This window comes from Sphaerodactylus townsendi, linkage group LG17 (assembly GCF_021028975.2).
Source record: "Sphaerodactylus townsendi isolate TG3544 linkage group LG17, MPM_Stown_v2.3, whole genome shotgun sequence".
Taxonomy (NCBI): Eukaryota; Metazoa; Chordata; class Lepidosauria; order Squamata; family Sphaerodactylidae; genus Sphaerodactylus; species Sphaerodactylus townsendi.
The window spans coordinates 23,579,226-23,596,157 of record NC_059441.1 but is presented as its reverse complement, the minus strand read 5'-3'; the positions used below and the strand labels follow the sequence as shown (position 1 = coordinate 23,596,157).

At 48.2% G+C, this 16,932-nt stretch overlaps 1 protein-coding gene across 1 annotated transcript; it reads right to left on the bottom strand.

Moving 5' to 3' along the window:
- Nucleotides 1-3,969: 3,969 nt before the first annotated feature.
- AEN (apoptosis enhancing nuclease) lies at nucleotides 3,970-11,797 on the bottom strand. The gene is made up of 4 exons (XM_048481894.1): nucleotides 11,717-11,797; nucleotides 8,744-9,454; nucleotides 5,951-6,151; nucleotides 3,970-4,503 (listed from the first exon to the last, which is right to left on the bottom strand). Exons 2-4 carry the CDS (start codon nucleotides 9,419-9,421, stop codon nucleotides 4,300-4,302), a joined length of 1,083 nt encoding a protein of 360 aa, XP_048337851.1. The 5' UTR covers nucleotides 9,422-9,454; nucleotides 11,717-11,797; the 3' UTR covers nucleotides 3,970-4,299.
- Nucleotides 11,798-16,932: the final 5,135 nt, after the last annotated feature.

The following is a 16,932-nucleotide window of genomic DNA, read 5'->3' as shown; positions in this document are numbered from 1 at the left end:
TTTTTCTAAACTTAAAACCTCAGTATGTCAGGGTCACGACCCTCACTTAAGTTTCTGTTTCGTGTTAAGTTTCTGTTTTCCCAGTTATCCCCGTCCCCACCACTAGGAAGGACCGCCCACTCCTACCTGTATATATACTGGAACTGAGGGCAAGAACCCTCAGTTCCAGCACCCTGTATCTTAGGGCAACACAATTCAATAAAGTTCGTTCCTTTGTTTCAAAGTCGACTTTGAGTGTGTCCAGCCTTACACAGTATTCAGGTTAAATTGCCGTGTTGGCACTTTGCGATAAATAAGTGGGTTTTGGGTTGCAATTTGAGCACTCGATCTCGAAAAAGTTCGTCATCACTGTTCTAGAAGATCATTAGAACCTGCTGGGGAGAAATTCTTCAACTTTAGAACACAACTGCCCATAGACAGAGCATCAAATTGACAGGCGAACAGAGGAAAACCCTCTTAAAGCAACTTCACAAATGCAGGAGAATGAATGTACAGAAGCCAAACAGAGGGGGCAGGATGCAAGATATGTTTGAGTGTGCCTTGGGTCCCACTTTTCAGCAAAGGGAGCAGAAGAATCTGTCGGCCCAACAGTTTCAGCCTAAAGGCATTTGGCTGGAGGCTTTGCAAATGGCTTGTCCGTCACTCACGCCTCAAAGGAGTGTCATGTCAAGAAGGGTCCAACACGCTCCCTTGCCAGCTGGCACTGTTATGGTGAGACAGGTGTACTTCCTGTTAAGATGAGCCAGCTGAACATCACATCAAAAGCAATTTACTGCTTGTGCTTGGGGACAGAGCCGGCTGGTTACTCCTTTACCCCACTGCACAGGACTACCCTAACATATGGCAGAAGGGCTCAGCAGGGTCCCTGCTACCCAGCCGTCCCTGTCTGACATGTGGTTTTGTCCTCGAGCCAGTTCTCCAGTTGCTAAAAGCAGGGGACCCAGCCAGCTAAAATAACCTCCTAAGAGTCTGAAGAATCTCGACAAGGAGGCATGCGTTCTGGCCGTCAGCACGACACAGGACCTCGATGCTGAAGAGAAAATCTGCAACATCCAGGAAGTCTTGGGACTCGACCTAGGAGGAAGCCAATTGGTGATTGGTATAGAGAGAGCACAACCCTCTTTGCAGCACCAGAGCAGCCTCTTTATCCTAGTATACTCTGTTTCACATAAAGATGTTAGCAGATGGTATATTCCTCTGCCACAGAACAAAGCACATTGGATCTTCTTTGTTGCAGAATGTTCTGCCTGGGTTCTGCTCCCCCACCCCTCAAAGTAAAAATAAATGTTGGTATAAATGTTCTTGGATCAAAGTAACCTATTCAACGATGCACAAAATAATGGTTTTTTGACAAAGACACTGCATAAAGATTAATACGTCTGACATCTGTTCAGTAGCTACCATTTCCCTGAAAACAAGACCTACCCCGAAAATAAACCCTAGCATGATTTTTCAGGATTTTTGAAGGATGCTTGACATATAACTCCTACTCCAACAATAAGCCCTCGTTAGATTCCCCGGCGCAGCTGATCTGGTCCCCCCCCCCCCCCCCGCAAAAATAAGACATCCCCTGAAAATAAGCCCTAACTCATCTTTTGGAGCAAAAATTAATATAAGACCCTGTCTTATTTTCGAGGAAACAGGGTATGTTCAACTATTTGAAGGTGAGGGAGCAAACTTGTTTTCTGCTGCTCCAGAGACTAGGACCAGGAGTAATGAGTTCAAGGTGAAGAAAAAGAAATTCCACCTAAATGTCAGTCTTCCAACTCTATGATTCCTCCCAATCATGATCCTGGTATTTGCTGAAGGTTTCCCGTTCAAATACTAACCAGGCCCGACCCTTCTCAGCTTCTGAGCTTTTAAGAGATCAGGCTAGCTTGGGGGTACCCAGGTTAGGGGCACTCAAAGCAGTACCCCCCTGCCCAAGGAAAACAAGCATGAGTTTTTGTCCTGTCCCTTCTTAATACTTCCTATCGAATGTATAGTCAGAAAATACAATTTTACATTATAAATGTTGTTCGTTGTTATTTATGCTCATTGCTAATATGAATGGGAGTTGTTGGCATCAAGAATGAAGTAGATTCCCTTTGTGGACTTTTGTTCAAACTATCTGTGACAACTTTCCTGGATTTTGTCTTTATCTCTTAAATCACATTTAAAAAAAACAAAAGCACAGCATGGAAATGAGGCGGCTACGGCTACATGCGGGGAAGGGTTTTTTTTCTCAGTGATCCATAACAGCACTCAACTAGACAATTGCTCTGCCTGCAGCCTAAAATGCAGGCACAGTTGTACAAATAAGCAGTCACGTCTAGCTGATGCAGTGCTTAATTTCCAAAAAGTACATAGTTGTACTCCGTTCTTCCTGCCAATTCTGGCAACATCCTTTTTTTTCCATTTTAGAAGAGCTATCTTTGAAGATCATCTTAGAAACTCAAATAAGATAATCTTAGGAACTCAGAGGACTCCCAGGGAAAAGCATTGGGACCGCGGAAGACAGGTCTATTGCAAACTGAGAAGCACTCCGCAGCAGTGGCATAGTGGTTAAGAGCAGGTGTACTCTAATCTGGAGGAACCGGGTTTGATTCCCCGCTCTGTCGCTTGAGCTGTGAAGGCTTATCTGGGGAATTCAGATAGCCTGTGCACTCCAGCACATGCCAGCTTGGTGACTTTGGGCAAGTCACAGTTCTTTGGGGCTCTCTCAGCCCCACCTACATCGCAGGGCGTTTGTTGTGAGGGGAGGAAGGGAAAGGAGCTTGTAAGCCACCTTGAGTCTCCTTGCAGGAGAGAAAGGGGGGGTATAAATCCAACTCTTCTTCAATGGGCAGTAGACCTGTCCTCCGCAGTCCCAATGCTTTTCCATGGGAGTCCCTGGAGTGCCTAAGATTCTCATTTTTGGGTCTGCATAATGTCAGGCTGGAGCCTGGCAACCAGCAGAGAGGCATCATGGGGAGCTCCACTGAGTTGGCCAAACTTTCGTTTTCTGGGAAGAGGCTCTTACAACTAAAGGCTTTATCTCATCCTTCTGACCTTAGGTTCATCTTACATTCCTGTCCTTCATGCCTTCTGTAGCTTGGGAGTATTATGGCCTAGGGAGGGGGGAGGAGTAACAGAGTTTGATATATTGGGGTTGTTTGAAGGTTCTGGAGTCTGATTTGAATCATAGGTCCAGGGTTTGAGAGAGATAGCTCCTGCAAAATAATTTTAAAAAAGGAAAACTATGTATTGCCGGAATTGGCAGGAAGAGCTGAGTACAACTATGTACTTCTCAGGCTGAGAAGGTGCCCAGCATTGGAGCAAACGGCGGCAGGGAGAATCCCTTCACCAGCACATAAAATGCTGAGCACAAGCGGAGGGTGAAACTGGTCAAAAAGCAAAACGGTCAGGAGGAAACAGCTTCTTTTTCCCTCTGGAAAGCACACCAAAAGCCACCTCTTATTCAAGACATCCCCCAGGTGTCTTATTTTGGGTGTACGGAGTGAAAAGAGGCAATTGCCTCCTTTTAAGGTGTCCCGCTGACGTGTTTTTTGTGCTGTGCGGAACGGACCAATCTGGCACCTCCTGTTAGGAGATATATTCCAGCATCAGTTGTTTACCATTATCTGTCAGAAATAAATAGCCACAAGAGGGCTCATTCTCTTGAAAGATGCTCAGCCCTAGCTTCCGCCATTTTAGCAGGAAAATTTAATAGGACTCCCAGAACGGAGATATTTTCTCATTGTAAATCTGGGGTGTTGGAAACTATTGACTGTGTTTGCTTGTTTTTTCCCCAGGTGCCCTCTTTAAATGATCGTTCACTCTAAGACGGAGCCTCTCACTGAAAGAATGCATCCCCGTGAGGAAGAGGAGCTGATTTAAACGTTTCTTACGGGAGATGCCTCCCAAATGACGGCCCAGGTTGCAAAATATCGTGCGATATTACTGAAGGCCTTGCGGCTCATTGTACTTTCAATGAATGAACACTGTAAATTTGGTTCAGTTTTATTGCCATTTATTTGATATTGTTCACTTCTGTTCTGTTTTTAGCTGGCAGAAGGACGTCGACACGCTAATCTTATCTCATCAGCATAGGATGTGTAGTGCTGTTAGCTGCTCTGAGCCCGTCTCGGTTGGGAAAAAGCCGGCTAAAAATTGGACAAATAAATAAATATATATGCTGGTGTGGTCAGAGGGTGTCTTTGGCTTGTGAAATTCCATAGGCCCAAATCCTGAGATTCAACTGATGTTTCCCAGTGCAGACAGTTTTCAACAGGTCTCTCTTAAAAGACCAACGCAGAGTCTGCCCTCGAGGTTGAGCTTTCATTTGCAGTCCAAGTTAAGGTCATCCGGCCAGTACTGATCGTCCATGTAGCGGTCATTATCGGAGCAGTTAACTGGGGGGCCGTTCGCGGGACTCGAGGCGAGTCGGGTGGTCATGTCTTTCTCCCACTGCACCTCCACCAATCTGTACAGCTCCATCGAGGCCTGAGCATCTTCTACGGATGAGTGCCCCTTTCTGCTCACCTAAGAGAAAAAAATGTTTTGAAAACAAGTTTCCAGTCCTTAAGATCCTTCGGTATTCAGCCCGGTAAAGCATTTGCTGTGCAGGCAGAGGGCCCCAGGTTAAATCTCTGGCATCTTCAGCTAAAAGGAACTCTCCTTGAGAGCCAGTGTGGTGTAGTGGTTAAGAGCAGGTGAACTCTAATCTGGAGGAAGCGGGTTTGATTCCCGCTCTGCCACTTGAGCTGTGGAGTCTTATCTGGTGAACTAGATTAGCTTGTGCACTCCAACACATGCCAGCTGGGTGACCTTGGGCTAGTCACAGCTCTCTGGAGCTCTCTCAGCCTCACCTACCTCACAGGGTGTTTGTGGGGGAGGGGGAGAAAGGAGACTGTAAGCCCCTTTGAGTCTCTTTACAGGAGAGAAAGGGGGATATAAATCCAACTTTTCTTCTTCTGTAATGCCTTGTCAGGGAGATAATATCTATGTGATTGAGATGCGCTCCTAATCCAATGTAATTGTTTGAAACAAATCAATGCTGCTAAAAGATATATGTAAACTGCCTGTTATATGTAACCACTGCCATCTGGGGCACTCTTTCCTTGATCTTTACTTTATGGTTTCACATGTTTTGTAGATAACTAGGCTTCCTCTGACAACTTGGTCCCATGAGAAAGAGAGTTACATTCATTATCTCATGGGGCAAGAAGCCAGGTGGCTCTCATACTATCTGCTTCTGACCTTGGGATGCCTCACAACTTCTTGGGAAAGCAGGAGGGGGGATTTGCAACGGGGATAAAGGGAATGGCAAAGGCTGGGTTTGTCAAAACTGGCCTTGCCAAGCTTTGGTTCTCTGATGCCTCATCAATAAATGCTACCGGAAAACCCTGGCTAGAATATATAGCCAAGAGATATAGCATTTGTTATAGTTATTCATTTTTGGACTAGGATGGAAAATAAGCAATACAGGTGAACCATTTAAGCTTGTATTTTGTATGATATATATTGTCATTTTGGGTATATGTATTTTTTCTTCTTCAACAAACATTTATGATGTACAAAGTTTTTCTATTGTTGCTCTTTCTCTCTTTCTTCTTCTCTCTCTTTCCTCTCTTCTCTTTCTTTTAGCTTTCCTCCTCACTGTTAGGGTTGACAAGATTACACTATTGTTGATTTTTATTGTAATCAAATTTGTTAAATAAAGGTTTTGGGGGAAAAAACAGTACCGATGAATACTCCAGAGTCCATTTATTGGCTTACATTTCCGAGGCCTAACACACTCCCATGCCTAGAAACAAGGGCTGAAGAGACAGAATGGGGCAAGATTGCAGAGTGCTAGGTGCAGAAGAGGGCAGGAAGCCCACACAGCCACAACGACCTGTTCATACATGCAAGTCAACACAGGATGCTGAACGATTAAATTACTCCATGGCGATGAACCCGCCCGAGATTCCCAAGAAAGGAAGCTTACCTGAATCTGTCTGTTCAGCAGCCGCTGGGCAAGGCTCTTGAGAGAGGCGCTGGATTTTAGAGGGAGCCCCCCCTTCTCTCTCAGGAGGGGGCTCTGGCTCGTGTCGCGCATCCATTCGTGGGGATGGAAATACTTCAGGGCTCGGAAGTCATTGTGGAGGGCGTGCCCCACCACGATCTTGTCTCTTAGGATCTGTAGGATCTGCAAGGGCAAAAACGGTTGTCAGTCGACCATCACACTGGGGGTCTTTTTTTTGCGGGGGGAGGGGGGGAGAAGGACGAGAATATGGTTCTTATATTTTAAAATGAAGTGAGAGCCAGAGTGGCAGAGTGGTTACAATGTCGCTCCAGGCCTTTTCCTTGCCTGCATGCCTCTTAAATGGCAGCGCTGATGGTTTTTTAAAAGGACACAGGTGCTAGGCAGTATGACCTGGCGATCCCTGGCCCAAAAGCTGCCAGGCACTTCACCATCAGGACTAGAGCTTTTTTGGCTCTGGCTCCAGCAGGGTGGAGACCCGAGCAGTGCCGGATTTAGTACAATTTTGCCAGGCCCGTAAAACAGAGTTGTTCCACGTGCTGGACACAGCAAATTTCCAACTAGTTGGCCTTCGTTTTCTCTTTCCCTTTCAACATATTGTGTGAATGTTTTCTGATTTTATTAAGGGGGATTAGTTTAACTCTCCAGTGTTTTATTTCCCCCTCAGCAGATGTAAATGGTGCTGGGATGCGGATAACTTTTTTCTTACTGATCTTGTTTCATCTAACAAATTGTTGTAAGTCGCCTTGAGCTTGTATGAACGAATGAGTGCATAAATGCTTTGAGAAATCCAGAAAGAAAGGAAGCAAGAAGCTGCCACTACTTAGCAGACCCCTTGAAAACCAAGACTGTCTGGCCGTCAACTCAAACAGGGACAGACTGTGAACATTCCTTTCTCTTTTCCTCTCTATAGACAGCAATTTACGGAAGACCAAGTTGTTTCTTTTATTATTAACACCCTTTTATGTATAGATAATATGTATTGATGTGTATTGATGTAACAAACCTTATTCAACCTCACTTATTAAGGAGGAAATATTAGATTTAAGTAACAAAGATGAAGTATATAGTTATGATGGACTAGTTTATATGTATCTCAGGTCATCTAGTTAGAATCTAATATACAAATCTCTTTCTGTATAAAACAGCAACAAGTATATATACTAAATAGATAGATCAAAATTGAACTGAATTAAATGTATTAGATTATATGTATCCTAGCTGGAAGTATATTATTTAAAAAATTGAGATACATAAGTTAGAATGAGTTGTTTTTAAATGGATAGATTTTTTCATGTAATAACTTTATGCAAAAACCTATATGTAACAATTTCTGTTAATCCTGCAATAACTGAAATTCAAATTGTTAATCCTTCTTATCCAATAAAATTATCAATTAAAAAAAAAACCAGACTGTGAACATTCAGCCAGGGCTGTCTGTCTTTGAAATACTTCATTCATGCGGCAGATGGGGAAACTCACTACTTTGCATAATAAAAGGTGACCACATGAGTGGTATGGTGTAGTGGTTATGACCAGGTGGATTCTAACCTAGAGAACCGGGTCCTCTATATGAGCAGCGGAGTCTTATCTGGTGAACCAGATTTGTTTCCCCACTCCTACATTTCTGCTGGATGATCTTGGGCCAGTCACACTTTTATTTGATCTCTCTCGGCCCCACCTACCCCAAAAGGTGTCTGTTGTGGGAAGAGGAAAGGAAAAAAGTTTGTAATCTGCCTTGAGTCTCTTTACAGGAAAGAAAGATGGGGTATAAATCCAAACTCTCCTTTTCTGGTGAACCAGATTTGTGTCCCCACACCTACATTCCTCCTGGGCGAGTCACAGTTCCTTCAGAACCCTCTCAGCCCCACTTACCTCACAAAAAGGAAAAGTCTGGATTTATATCCCTCCCCTTCTCTCCTGTAAGGAGACTCAAGGCAACTTACAAGCTCCTTTCCCTTCCTCTCAACAGATACCTGTAACCTGTCTGTTGTGGAGAGAGGAAGGGAAAGGAGTTTGTAAGCCAGGTGCCGCTGGGTGAGCCCAAGGCCACACTTTGAGTCTCCCTACAAGAGGGAAAGGTGGGGTATAAATCCAAACTCATATTTTTCTCCTTGATGCTGTCGATACATTTGGAATTGCGACAAGGCATAGTGGGTACAGGCACAAAACAGCTCTCTCAAAATGGCTGCCGCAGGAGGCAGGGTCAGTCACAAAATGACCGCCACAGCTCAGCTTCAATCACACGGTTTAGATCCTTATGCTGTGAGGGCAGCTGCTGCCGAACCATCATTTTTTACAAATCTACCAGTTGATCAAAACTCCAATTGTTAATCAGAATCCTTCCTGGGCAAAAGCGCTACTCGATCTCACTCACTTTCTAAAAACACTTGGTGGGTGCAAGAAAAGGTGCTGGCAAGCACCCACTGAGGACCCTTGTGTTACATCAGCTGCAGTGCTGGGACAAAGAAGAGAAATTTTGGACTTATACTCCACTTTTCTCTCCTGTAAGGAGACTCAAGGAGGCTTACAAGCTCCTTTCCCTTCCTCTCCCCACAACAGACCCTTATGAGGTAGGTGAGGTTGAGAGAGTTCTGAAGAACTGTGACTAGCCCAAGGTCACCCAGCAGGAATGCAGAAACACATCCACCAGATAAGCCTCTGCCACTCAGGTGGTGGAGAGTGGAAATCAAACCCAGTTCTCCAGATTAGAATCCACCTGCCTTTAACCACTACACCACAAAGCCACAACCTCACCTCTGCCCGTGCCTTCATGAAAGGAGTCGCCTTCGCCATGTGCCGCCAGGTGATCCCACTCCACCGAGTCCTATAATCCACAACTGGCATCTGCGGCCGGATGTATTTGTCGTAGATCACGTCCCCGTCGTAGTTCACCACCGAGCACCGAGCCAGCTCGCTCACTTTCCCGGCGGGGCCTGTGCCCACCATTTCACAATCTACAGCCACCGGCTTCTTAGACTTGGGCGTCAGATAGGACAAAGAATTGGCATCCGCAGCAGAGCCGAAGGGCAAGGGAATCGCATTCCCACCGTCTCGGGAAGAAGAACACTGCCTGGCTGTTCCAGTAGATGGAACCGACTTCGCTGGACGGAGCATGGCAAAACTCTTCCCCACCTCCTCCGTGGCCAACTGGCTGGCTTTCTGGCCCTGCTTTCTGCCGCTCTTCAAGAGGTCTGATGCCACGCCCAGGGTCTCCTCTTCCACTCCGCATCCCGGCAACTCCTTCTGTTCCAGCATCTTACGCACCAGACAACGCTGGTGCTTCCTGCACTTTTTTTTACTGCGCCTTCCAGCCTGGACACCTGGAAGAGCTTTATTGAGAAACAGGCCTGGATCCCACTTGCAGTGGAGGTGCATGAGAAGGTGGCCATCCACCCCCAAACGACCCACCTGGTCGGCTTTGGCCGGATTCATTCCCCCAAGCCGATGTCTGCTGCTAGAAGGCGCCTTGCCAAAAAAAGAGAGAAAATGTGACAGTTAGCAGAGCCAAAGCTATGGATCCAAAAGTGGAAGGGCCGTGGTTTGGAGACAGGGTGCCTGTTTAATAGCCAGAGGAATCAAGTTGTTTGGTAGCCAGAAGGATCAAGACATGAAGAAGAGGAGTTTGGATTCATACTCCCCCTTTTTCTCCTGTAAGGAGACTCAAAGGGGTTTACAGTCTCCCATCCCTTCCCCAACAAACACCCTGTAAAGTGGATGGGGCTGAGAGAGCTCAGAAGACCTGTGACTTGCCCAAAGTGACCCAGCTGTGGTGTGTTGGAGCGCACAGGCTAATCTAGTTCACCAGATAAGCCTCCACAGCTCAAGTGGCAGATCTCAACTTAGACCCAGGATAGCTGCTGCCTGTCTGTGTACCAAATATGTCCTCAATAGACTAATGGTCTGATTTAGTACAAAGCATCATCATATAGAATCATAGAATTGGAAGGGGTCAAACAGGCCACCTAGTCCAACTCCTTGCTCAATGTAGGACAGTGATGGCGAACCTTTTTGAGACCGAGTGCCCAAACTGCAACCCAAAACCCACTTATTTATTGCAAAGTGCCAACATAGCACTTTAACCTGAATACTGAGGTTTTAGTTTAGAAAAAACGGTTGGCTCCGAGGCGTGCATTACTCGGGAGTAAGCTTGGTGGTAGTTGTTGGCTTTGCTTTGAAGCAACCATGCAACTCTTCAAACAGGTGAATCATGACCCTAGGAAGGTTTACTCAGAAGCAAGCCCCATTGCCAGCAACCAAGCTTACTCCCAGTTCTTTGCATGAAAATCAGTGGGGTTTAGTTCTTTGTATGAAAATCAGTGGGGTTAAACAGCGCTTAACAGGATTACCTACACTGCTTCCCCAAAACTAGGTCTTAGGTTTAATGCTAAATGCTAATAATTGAGCCCAGTGGCCCAGGCCAGCCTAGATGTGTGTGAGGGGGCACTCTGTTTGTGCATGCCCACAGAGAGGGCTCTGAGTGCCACCTCTGGCACCCGTGCCATAGGTTCGCCATCACTGATGTAGGATCATCTCAAAGCATCTCAGGCAAGTGTTTGCCCAGCTTACTCAAGCATTGCTCCGTAGTTTTATGAGGTTTTATTTTTGCTTGCTATTTGGGCAGCAATATACAAACCTTCCCCCAATGTTAGAAACTTTACTAGCAAGGATTGCAATGATGTGCCAAACTGATAGGGGACTAAGGGTGCCAACCTCCAGGTAAAAAATGGCAGCTTTGGAAGGAGGCCTTTCAAACCCCACCCACCTTGGGCTCCCAGTTATTTTCCAGCCAAGTGCTGGCAACCCTAGCTTTCTCTCAAGTTTCATGCAGGGAAGGAGTATTTAAAATCACATCCCTGCATTCTTTTTTAAAGAAACAGCAGCTACCAAGATGTTTTGCCTGTTGATGATCCCTGTTTGTGTTGAGAATCTGATATTAAAGTTATACTGCCCCTGTCCACAGAGGTTCAATTGAGCTATAGGATTCCATGACTGAATGCTCCCCCCAAAACAGCAATTAAAAAATGTGGTGTTTGAAATTCAAGTATGCCAAAAAGAAGGAACTAAACCCCTCCCCACCAAACTCCCACTTGCCCCCCCCCCCCCGCTCAATCTCCAAGTATTTCCCCACCCAGAGCTGGCAACCCTATTTGGGGCATCTGAGCTGAGGAAATTAGCTGAGGAAATGCTGCGATCCTCAGAAAGTGACTTTTCCCATAGAGGTCGTCTTAGGGTTGCCAACTCTGGCCTGGGAAATTCCTAAACTTCCTTCTGTCCAACCCCCGCCTCTCTTTCTGTGTCCCCAGACTTCCTATTCCCACCTTTTTCCCCTGCTTCCAAACTTCTTAGCCCCAAACCTTCCAGCCCCCCGCCTCTCTTTCCTTAGTCCCAAACTTCCTAGCCCCCCTCCTTCCTTGCCCGCCTGTTTCTTGGCACCAAACTTTCTAGCCTCTCAAACTTTCTAGCCTCTCTTTCCTTGTCCCCAAACATCCTAGCCCCCGCCTCTCTTTCTCTACCCCCAAACTTCCTAGCCCTGGCCTGTCTCCTTGGCCCCAAACCTTCTAGTCCCCTAACTCTCCTTCCCTACCCACAAACTTCCTCCTTATTCCCTCCACTGAACCCAGGTTTCCGCAAGCAGTCCTACCCTCCCTTCCGAAAAGGATCTGGGGCTCAAATCCCTAACTTCGCACCCCGGCTTCCCCACTCCCGGGCCCATTTCCCCCCCATTACCTAAACAAGCCGGGTCCCCACGTGTCAATCCCGGAAGCGAACGCTTCCCGAACCCAGCTTACATGCCCGGGCAAGTTCTCCCTGCGAGGGCCGCCCCTTCTCGTTGATTGGCTACGCAGGCGAGGAGAGGCGGAGTCGATCTGCATAAGAGGGCGGCGCCAGGTTTGAGACCGCTGCTGGCGGGTTAGCTTCCAGGGGAGGGCCGTCAGCGGTTTCAGCGCGCAGCTTTCAAGCAGGAAAACCGTTGGGGGCGGCTTTATTCCCACTGACTGCAATGGGCAAATCTCCACTGGACAGAGGCATGAGTTAATGTGTGCTTCCCACTGAATTTTCCCCTCCACAACCCACATTGATTGATTGATTGATTGCATTTGTGCCCCGCCAATCTCCCAAAGGGCTCGAGGTGGCTAATGTATCAATATGTAATAAATACGATAAATACAATAATATAAACATACAAAAATACAGAGGTTAAAAACAGTTAATTGCAAAGTACTGTCGAAGGCTTTCACGCCGGATTCAACTGGTTGTGGGTTTTCTGGGCTGTGTGGCTGTAGTCTGGTAGATCTTGTTTCTAACATTTTGCCTGCATCCGTAACAGACTTCTCTGTGATACACCTCTGAAGATGCCAGCCACAGATGCAGTTGAAACGTTAGGAACAAGACCTACCAGACCACGGCCACACAGCCCGGAAAACCCACCACAACCAGAGGCGTTCCAGGGGTAAATGGTGCCTGGGGACAAATTGTCTCCAGGATCGCATCGCCTCCCAGCCTCCTCTGCTCCTCCCCCCCCCGCCTCCGGGCCTTATGATGCCCCCAGGTTCCACCTCCAGTCCCACACCTTTCTGCTCCCCAAGCCGCACCCCCGGCCTCAGTTCTTATAAAAGAAAGTCTCCAAGGCCGGGACTGCAGTCTCTTCTGGCCTGCCCGGAGGGGAGGTCAGAAGAAGATCTGCAGGCTGCCGGGCTAGAGGAGCCCAGCTGGCAGGGAAGGGAGGGCCGAGTCCAGGGTGGGATTGAGTACCGGCACTTGAGGCAGCAGGAAGTTCTGCTGCAAAGTTCAGTCATGCCACTTTGCATGCCTTGGACGGGGTCGAGGCATGCAAAAATGACGAGACAGCAGAACTTCCTGGTCACGTGGGGGACTGATTTTGCGCCCCCCACGTGACCAGAAGAGATACGCCACTGACCACAACCAGTTAATTACAAGATGGCGTAAAAAACTCATAGACCAGCATATAACCCAATACAAATTTTACCATGCATAGCTAATAATCCGGAATCTTAAAACTCATCTCACCTCGAACGTAATTCCCATACTTCAGATGCTGTGTGGGAAAAACTAAGGGGAGGGGGCGGTTCCATTCTTCGAGTACAATTATTTATGCGTTGAGTTATTTAGAAGTGCCCTGACAACTGATCTTGTCAGTTATCAGATGTTGAGCAGGGTTGACCCTGGTGAGTATTTAGGATGGGAGATCCAAGGAATCCCAAGATTGTAATGAAGTGGCAGGCAATGGCAAACCACCTCTGACTGTCATTGCCCTGAAAACCCCAGCAGGGGTTGCTCTAAGTCAGATGTGACTTGACACTGGGCCACATTAAGCTTTTTGTAGACCCTACTCCTGCATTTGACGCCAAAATCGTTCCAAAAACTGCCCTATTGACCTCTACCAACCTCAAGATGTGCATATCCATTAAAAATCAGGAGTCATTTTTTTTCCAATTCCTTGGCCCTTGCCTGTCCTTTCCTCCTCACATTTTATTATCGGATACGGTAAGTAAAAAAAGAAGAATGTATTGCAGAGGAGAAAATAAATCTCTTCATTTTGAAATGCTGGTTTTTTCTTCCCAATTCCTGTAACTTTTTTGGGGGTGGTGGTGTTAATTCTGTTTTTTTAGGCCCTAAAATTTTCGTAGGCCCCAGACACTGTGTCTAAAGTGCCTACTGGATAAGGCAGCCCTGGCTTGAAAGCAAAAACAAATAAATTAAAATGGCAATTCTGTATTGACACATCATCAGCTGCTTTCATCTAAGCTGAATTGTCCTCTTTTAAAAATCCCCTGTAACAAAAAATGTCTGGCTATGGTCCTGAGGTGGAAGTGGAACCCTTTGGGTTTGGGGTGTCCAGTTTGCAGTGGAGCCTATAAGAGTATATGATGACTCTCCTTAGTAACCAAAGGATTGTTTATTGCTTGCCTTGGGCAATCTCAGCCCTTGAGGAGGAGATCGGTGCTTTTTTCCAACTCTGGAGCAAGAGCATTGGCCTGAGGCGTGCTGGCCCAGTCTGGATTGGAATGACATTGGCCTCTTCCACACGTGCAGAATAATACACTCTCAATGCACTTTGCAGATGGATTTTACTCCACGGAACAGCAAAATCCACTTGCAAGCAATTGTGAAAGTGTTACCGTGCTGCCTGGGTAACTTTATTTCCCCAGATCTGCCAGCTCTCAGCAGCGCAGAGGAACAGAAACAGGACCCAACACAGCGAGAATATTGAAAATAAAAATGAGTTTATTGAGATGCTGACCTACGTGTCAGCACCTCCACATCACGGCAACTACAGCTGCCTAGCAGCTGTACAACACCTTAAATACACTTTATCCCGCCCGGGAGTCCAGGGGAAATACAGGATAGCTTCCTTCACAACCATCTTCATTTACAGTATACACTTGTGGAAACCAAATTGGTAGAGTCCAGGAGGGCCTGTCCCTTCTTGAATTTTGCGCCAGAAGCAGGAAGCTTTGAGGGCTGAATGACGTAAGCACAGGCGGGAAAAACACAAAAGAGTCCTTTGGGTGCTTGGGGTCAGTAATTGAAACCTAAGGCACCCTTATCTGCCTGCTGGTGGGATTAAGGCAGATGGAGGCGCTTCGTCCGGGGTTCCTTTTGCGGTTGTCAAACGCGCCCATTCCATGTGGTTTTGTTTAGCAAATGAAAAGGGACATCCCTGGTGGTGGAGCGCAGGGTTGGATTCTGCCTTTGAGCTAAAGGAAGGTGTAGGGGTGAGCCAGCGAACCCAGCAGAACCGCAGAAGTGAAGCCGCCAGGCATGCCGGTGCCGGCTCTGACCTCTCCTGGCCTTATTAACGCCCCAACCCTCTCCGGGCTCCCCCATGAGTCACGGATCATGAACTGCCTGACTCACGGTCACCAGATGTCCCATACAAAGGGACAAAAGGGCCCCTGCCCTCAGGTGAAGATTAGACCCAGACACGGATGCTTCCTCCCGCACGTAGCAGCCCGATGAGATCATGCATCACATGATGCTCTCCCGCTCTCCTGATCTCCCGACCTCCTGTTCTTCCGCCTGCCCGACCCCCTTACACGCCCCCATTGAAACCCTAATAAAAGGTGTGAGGGGCGAGCGCACGGCAGAGTTGCCAGGATCACGGGATCCCGCACTTCCTGCAGCTGGCTCTCTCCACCAGATGAAATCTCCGCGTCTTGTCTCTTCATTGGGGCCTCGTAGGCAAGACTACAAGCTGGTGCCGAAACCCGGGAATCCTCGAACCTCCGCCGTGCCTTACCGTCGCCTGGGAAAGGGCTTCTCGGTACCGACCGACCGCTGGATCGGCGCATCCAGGGATTCGCGTTCTAGGACACTCTCTCGTCTGACGAACCACCGGTAAGCATGGGCGCTTGTAAAAGCACGGCTTTTGACAAGCACGTTAGCGAGCTGAAAGCACTAGCGAAACGCGGCAGAGTCTCCGTAAAGAGAGGGGAGCTGCGCGAATTGGTTGAGGAGATTGATAGGCAATGTCCATGGTACCCAGAAAGGGGGACATTCAATCTTAAGGACTGGGAAAACATCGGGCGCACTCTGCACAGAGAGCCTCGCGCGCCGATGTCGCTGCTACTGACGTGGAGACAGTGTTATGTCGCCATCAGCCTGCAGGTCCATGGTGTCTTTGCCATGGATCTCCCTCCTTTTGATCTTTCACCTACAATTTCAAGCCCGAACTTTCTCTATCCACTAAGCAGGACGCTTCTGTCCTTTTCTCCCCAAGCTTCAAACTCTCCCCGGCCACAGGTACTCCCGCGCTGCCCTTTGTCCGCCTTTCCTCCTTCGTGTTCGCCTTCTGCTCCGCCTTTCCCTCCCATTTCTTGGAAGTTTCACAGCACCTCCGTCACATGCCACGTAATGGCGCGAGTTTCGAAACTCTAGCAAGAGCCCAATTACCCACGATCTGCAGAGGAAGGAAACCTCTGACGGAAGACGATGTTGATCTCCAGCCCACTACACTGACCACGTGGCAGAGGACGGCGCTGTCCAGCGAAGTCGCGTTGAGCATCACCCCATAGGCTATAACGCCTTCACTGAGCTCCGCAAGGCAATACGGGACGTGGGGATCACCAGCCCCTATGTGAGAGGCATGCTGGAAGCAGTCATACGGAATCACATAATGGTTCCGGAGGACTGGAAAACCACTTTTCACATGCTCTTGAACCCTGCGCAATATGTTGTTTGGGAAAGCGAATACCGCCAACAATGCATAAGCAGAGGGGCAGCCTCTGGCAGTGCCTATACTGCCGCCAAGAGCTCTATGGCTGCTAAGGCTTCGCCTTTCCCGACGCTGCAGATCGTTCTGCCGGAGGCCACCCTTAAGGTTGCCTCTGACTGCGCCTTCTACAAGGCGTTTGTAAGAGTGCCCGCTGCCGGACAGCCAACCCAGAGCTTTTCCAACGTTCGGCAGAAGCCTCAGGAGCCTTACGCTGAATTCCTGAACAGGCTCCAGGAGGCCCTGCAGAGACAAGTTGACAACGACACAGCCCAACATGAGCTCCTCATGCGCCTCGCCAAAGAGAACGCCTCCGCTGAGTGCCGCAGGGCAATCACGGGCTTAGGGAAGAACCCCGAACTGGCCGACATGCTTAAGGCTTGCCAGGATATCAGATCTTCCGCCCATCAGGCCAGCCTCCTAGCCGCAGCACTCTCCACCACCCGGGGGCAGCCCCAAGACGAGTGCTTCAACTGCGGCAAGCGGGGACACTTCCGGAGGGACTGTAGGTCGCCCGGTGGGGGGGCTTACAATCCCGACGGAGGGGGGTTCTCCTCTGGGAGACGAAGGCCCCTAGGAAAGCCCCGGACCAAATGCCCCCGATGCCGGGAGGGCTTTCACTGGAGAAGCGAGTGCCCGTCGGGAAACTCTTACCCGGGCCTCTCCCCAGCCCAGGACCAAGGAGGAGAATACTAAACCAGCCCCGAGA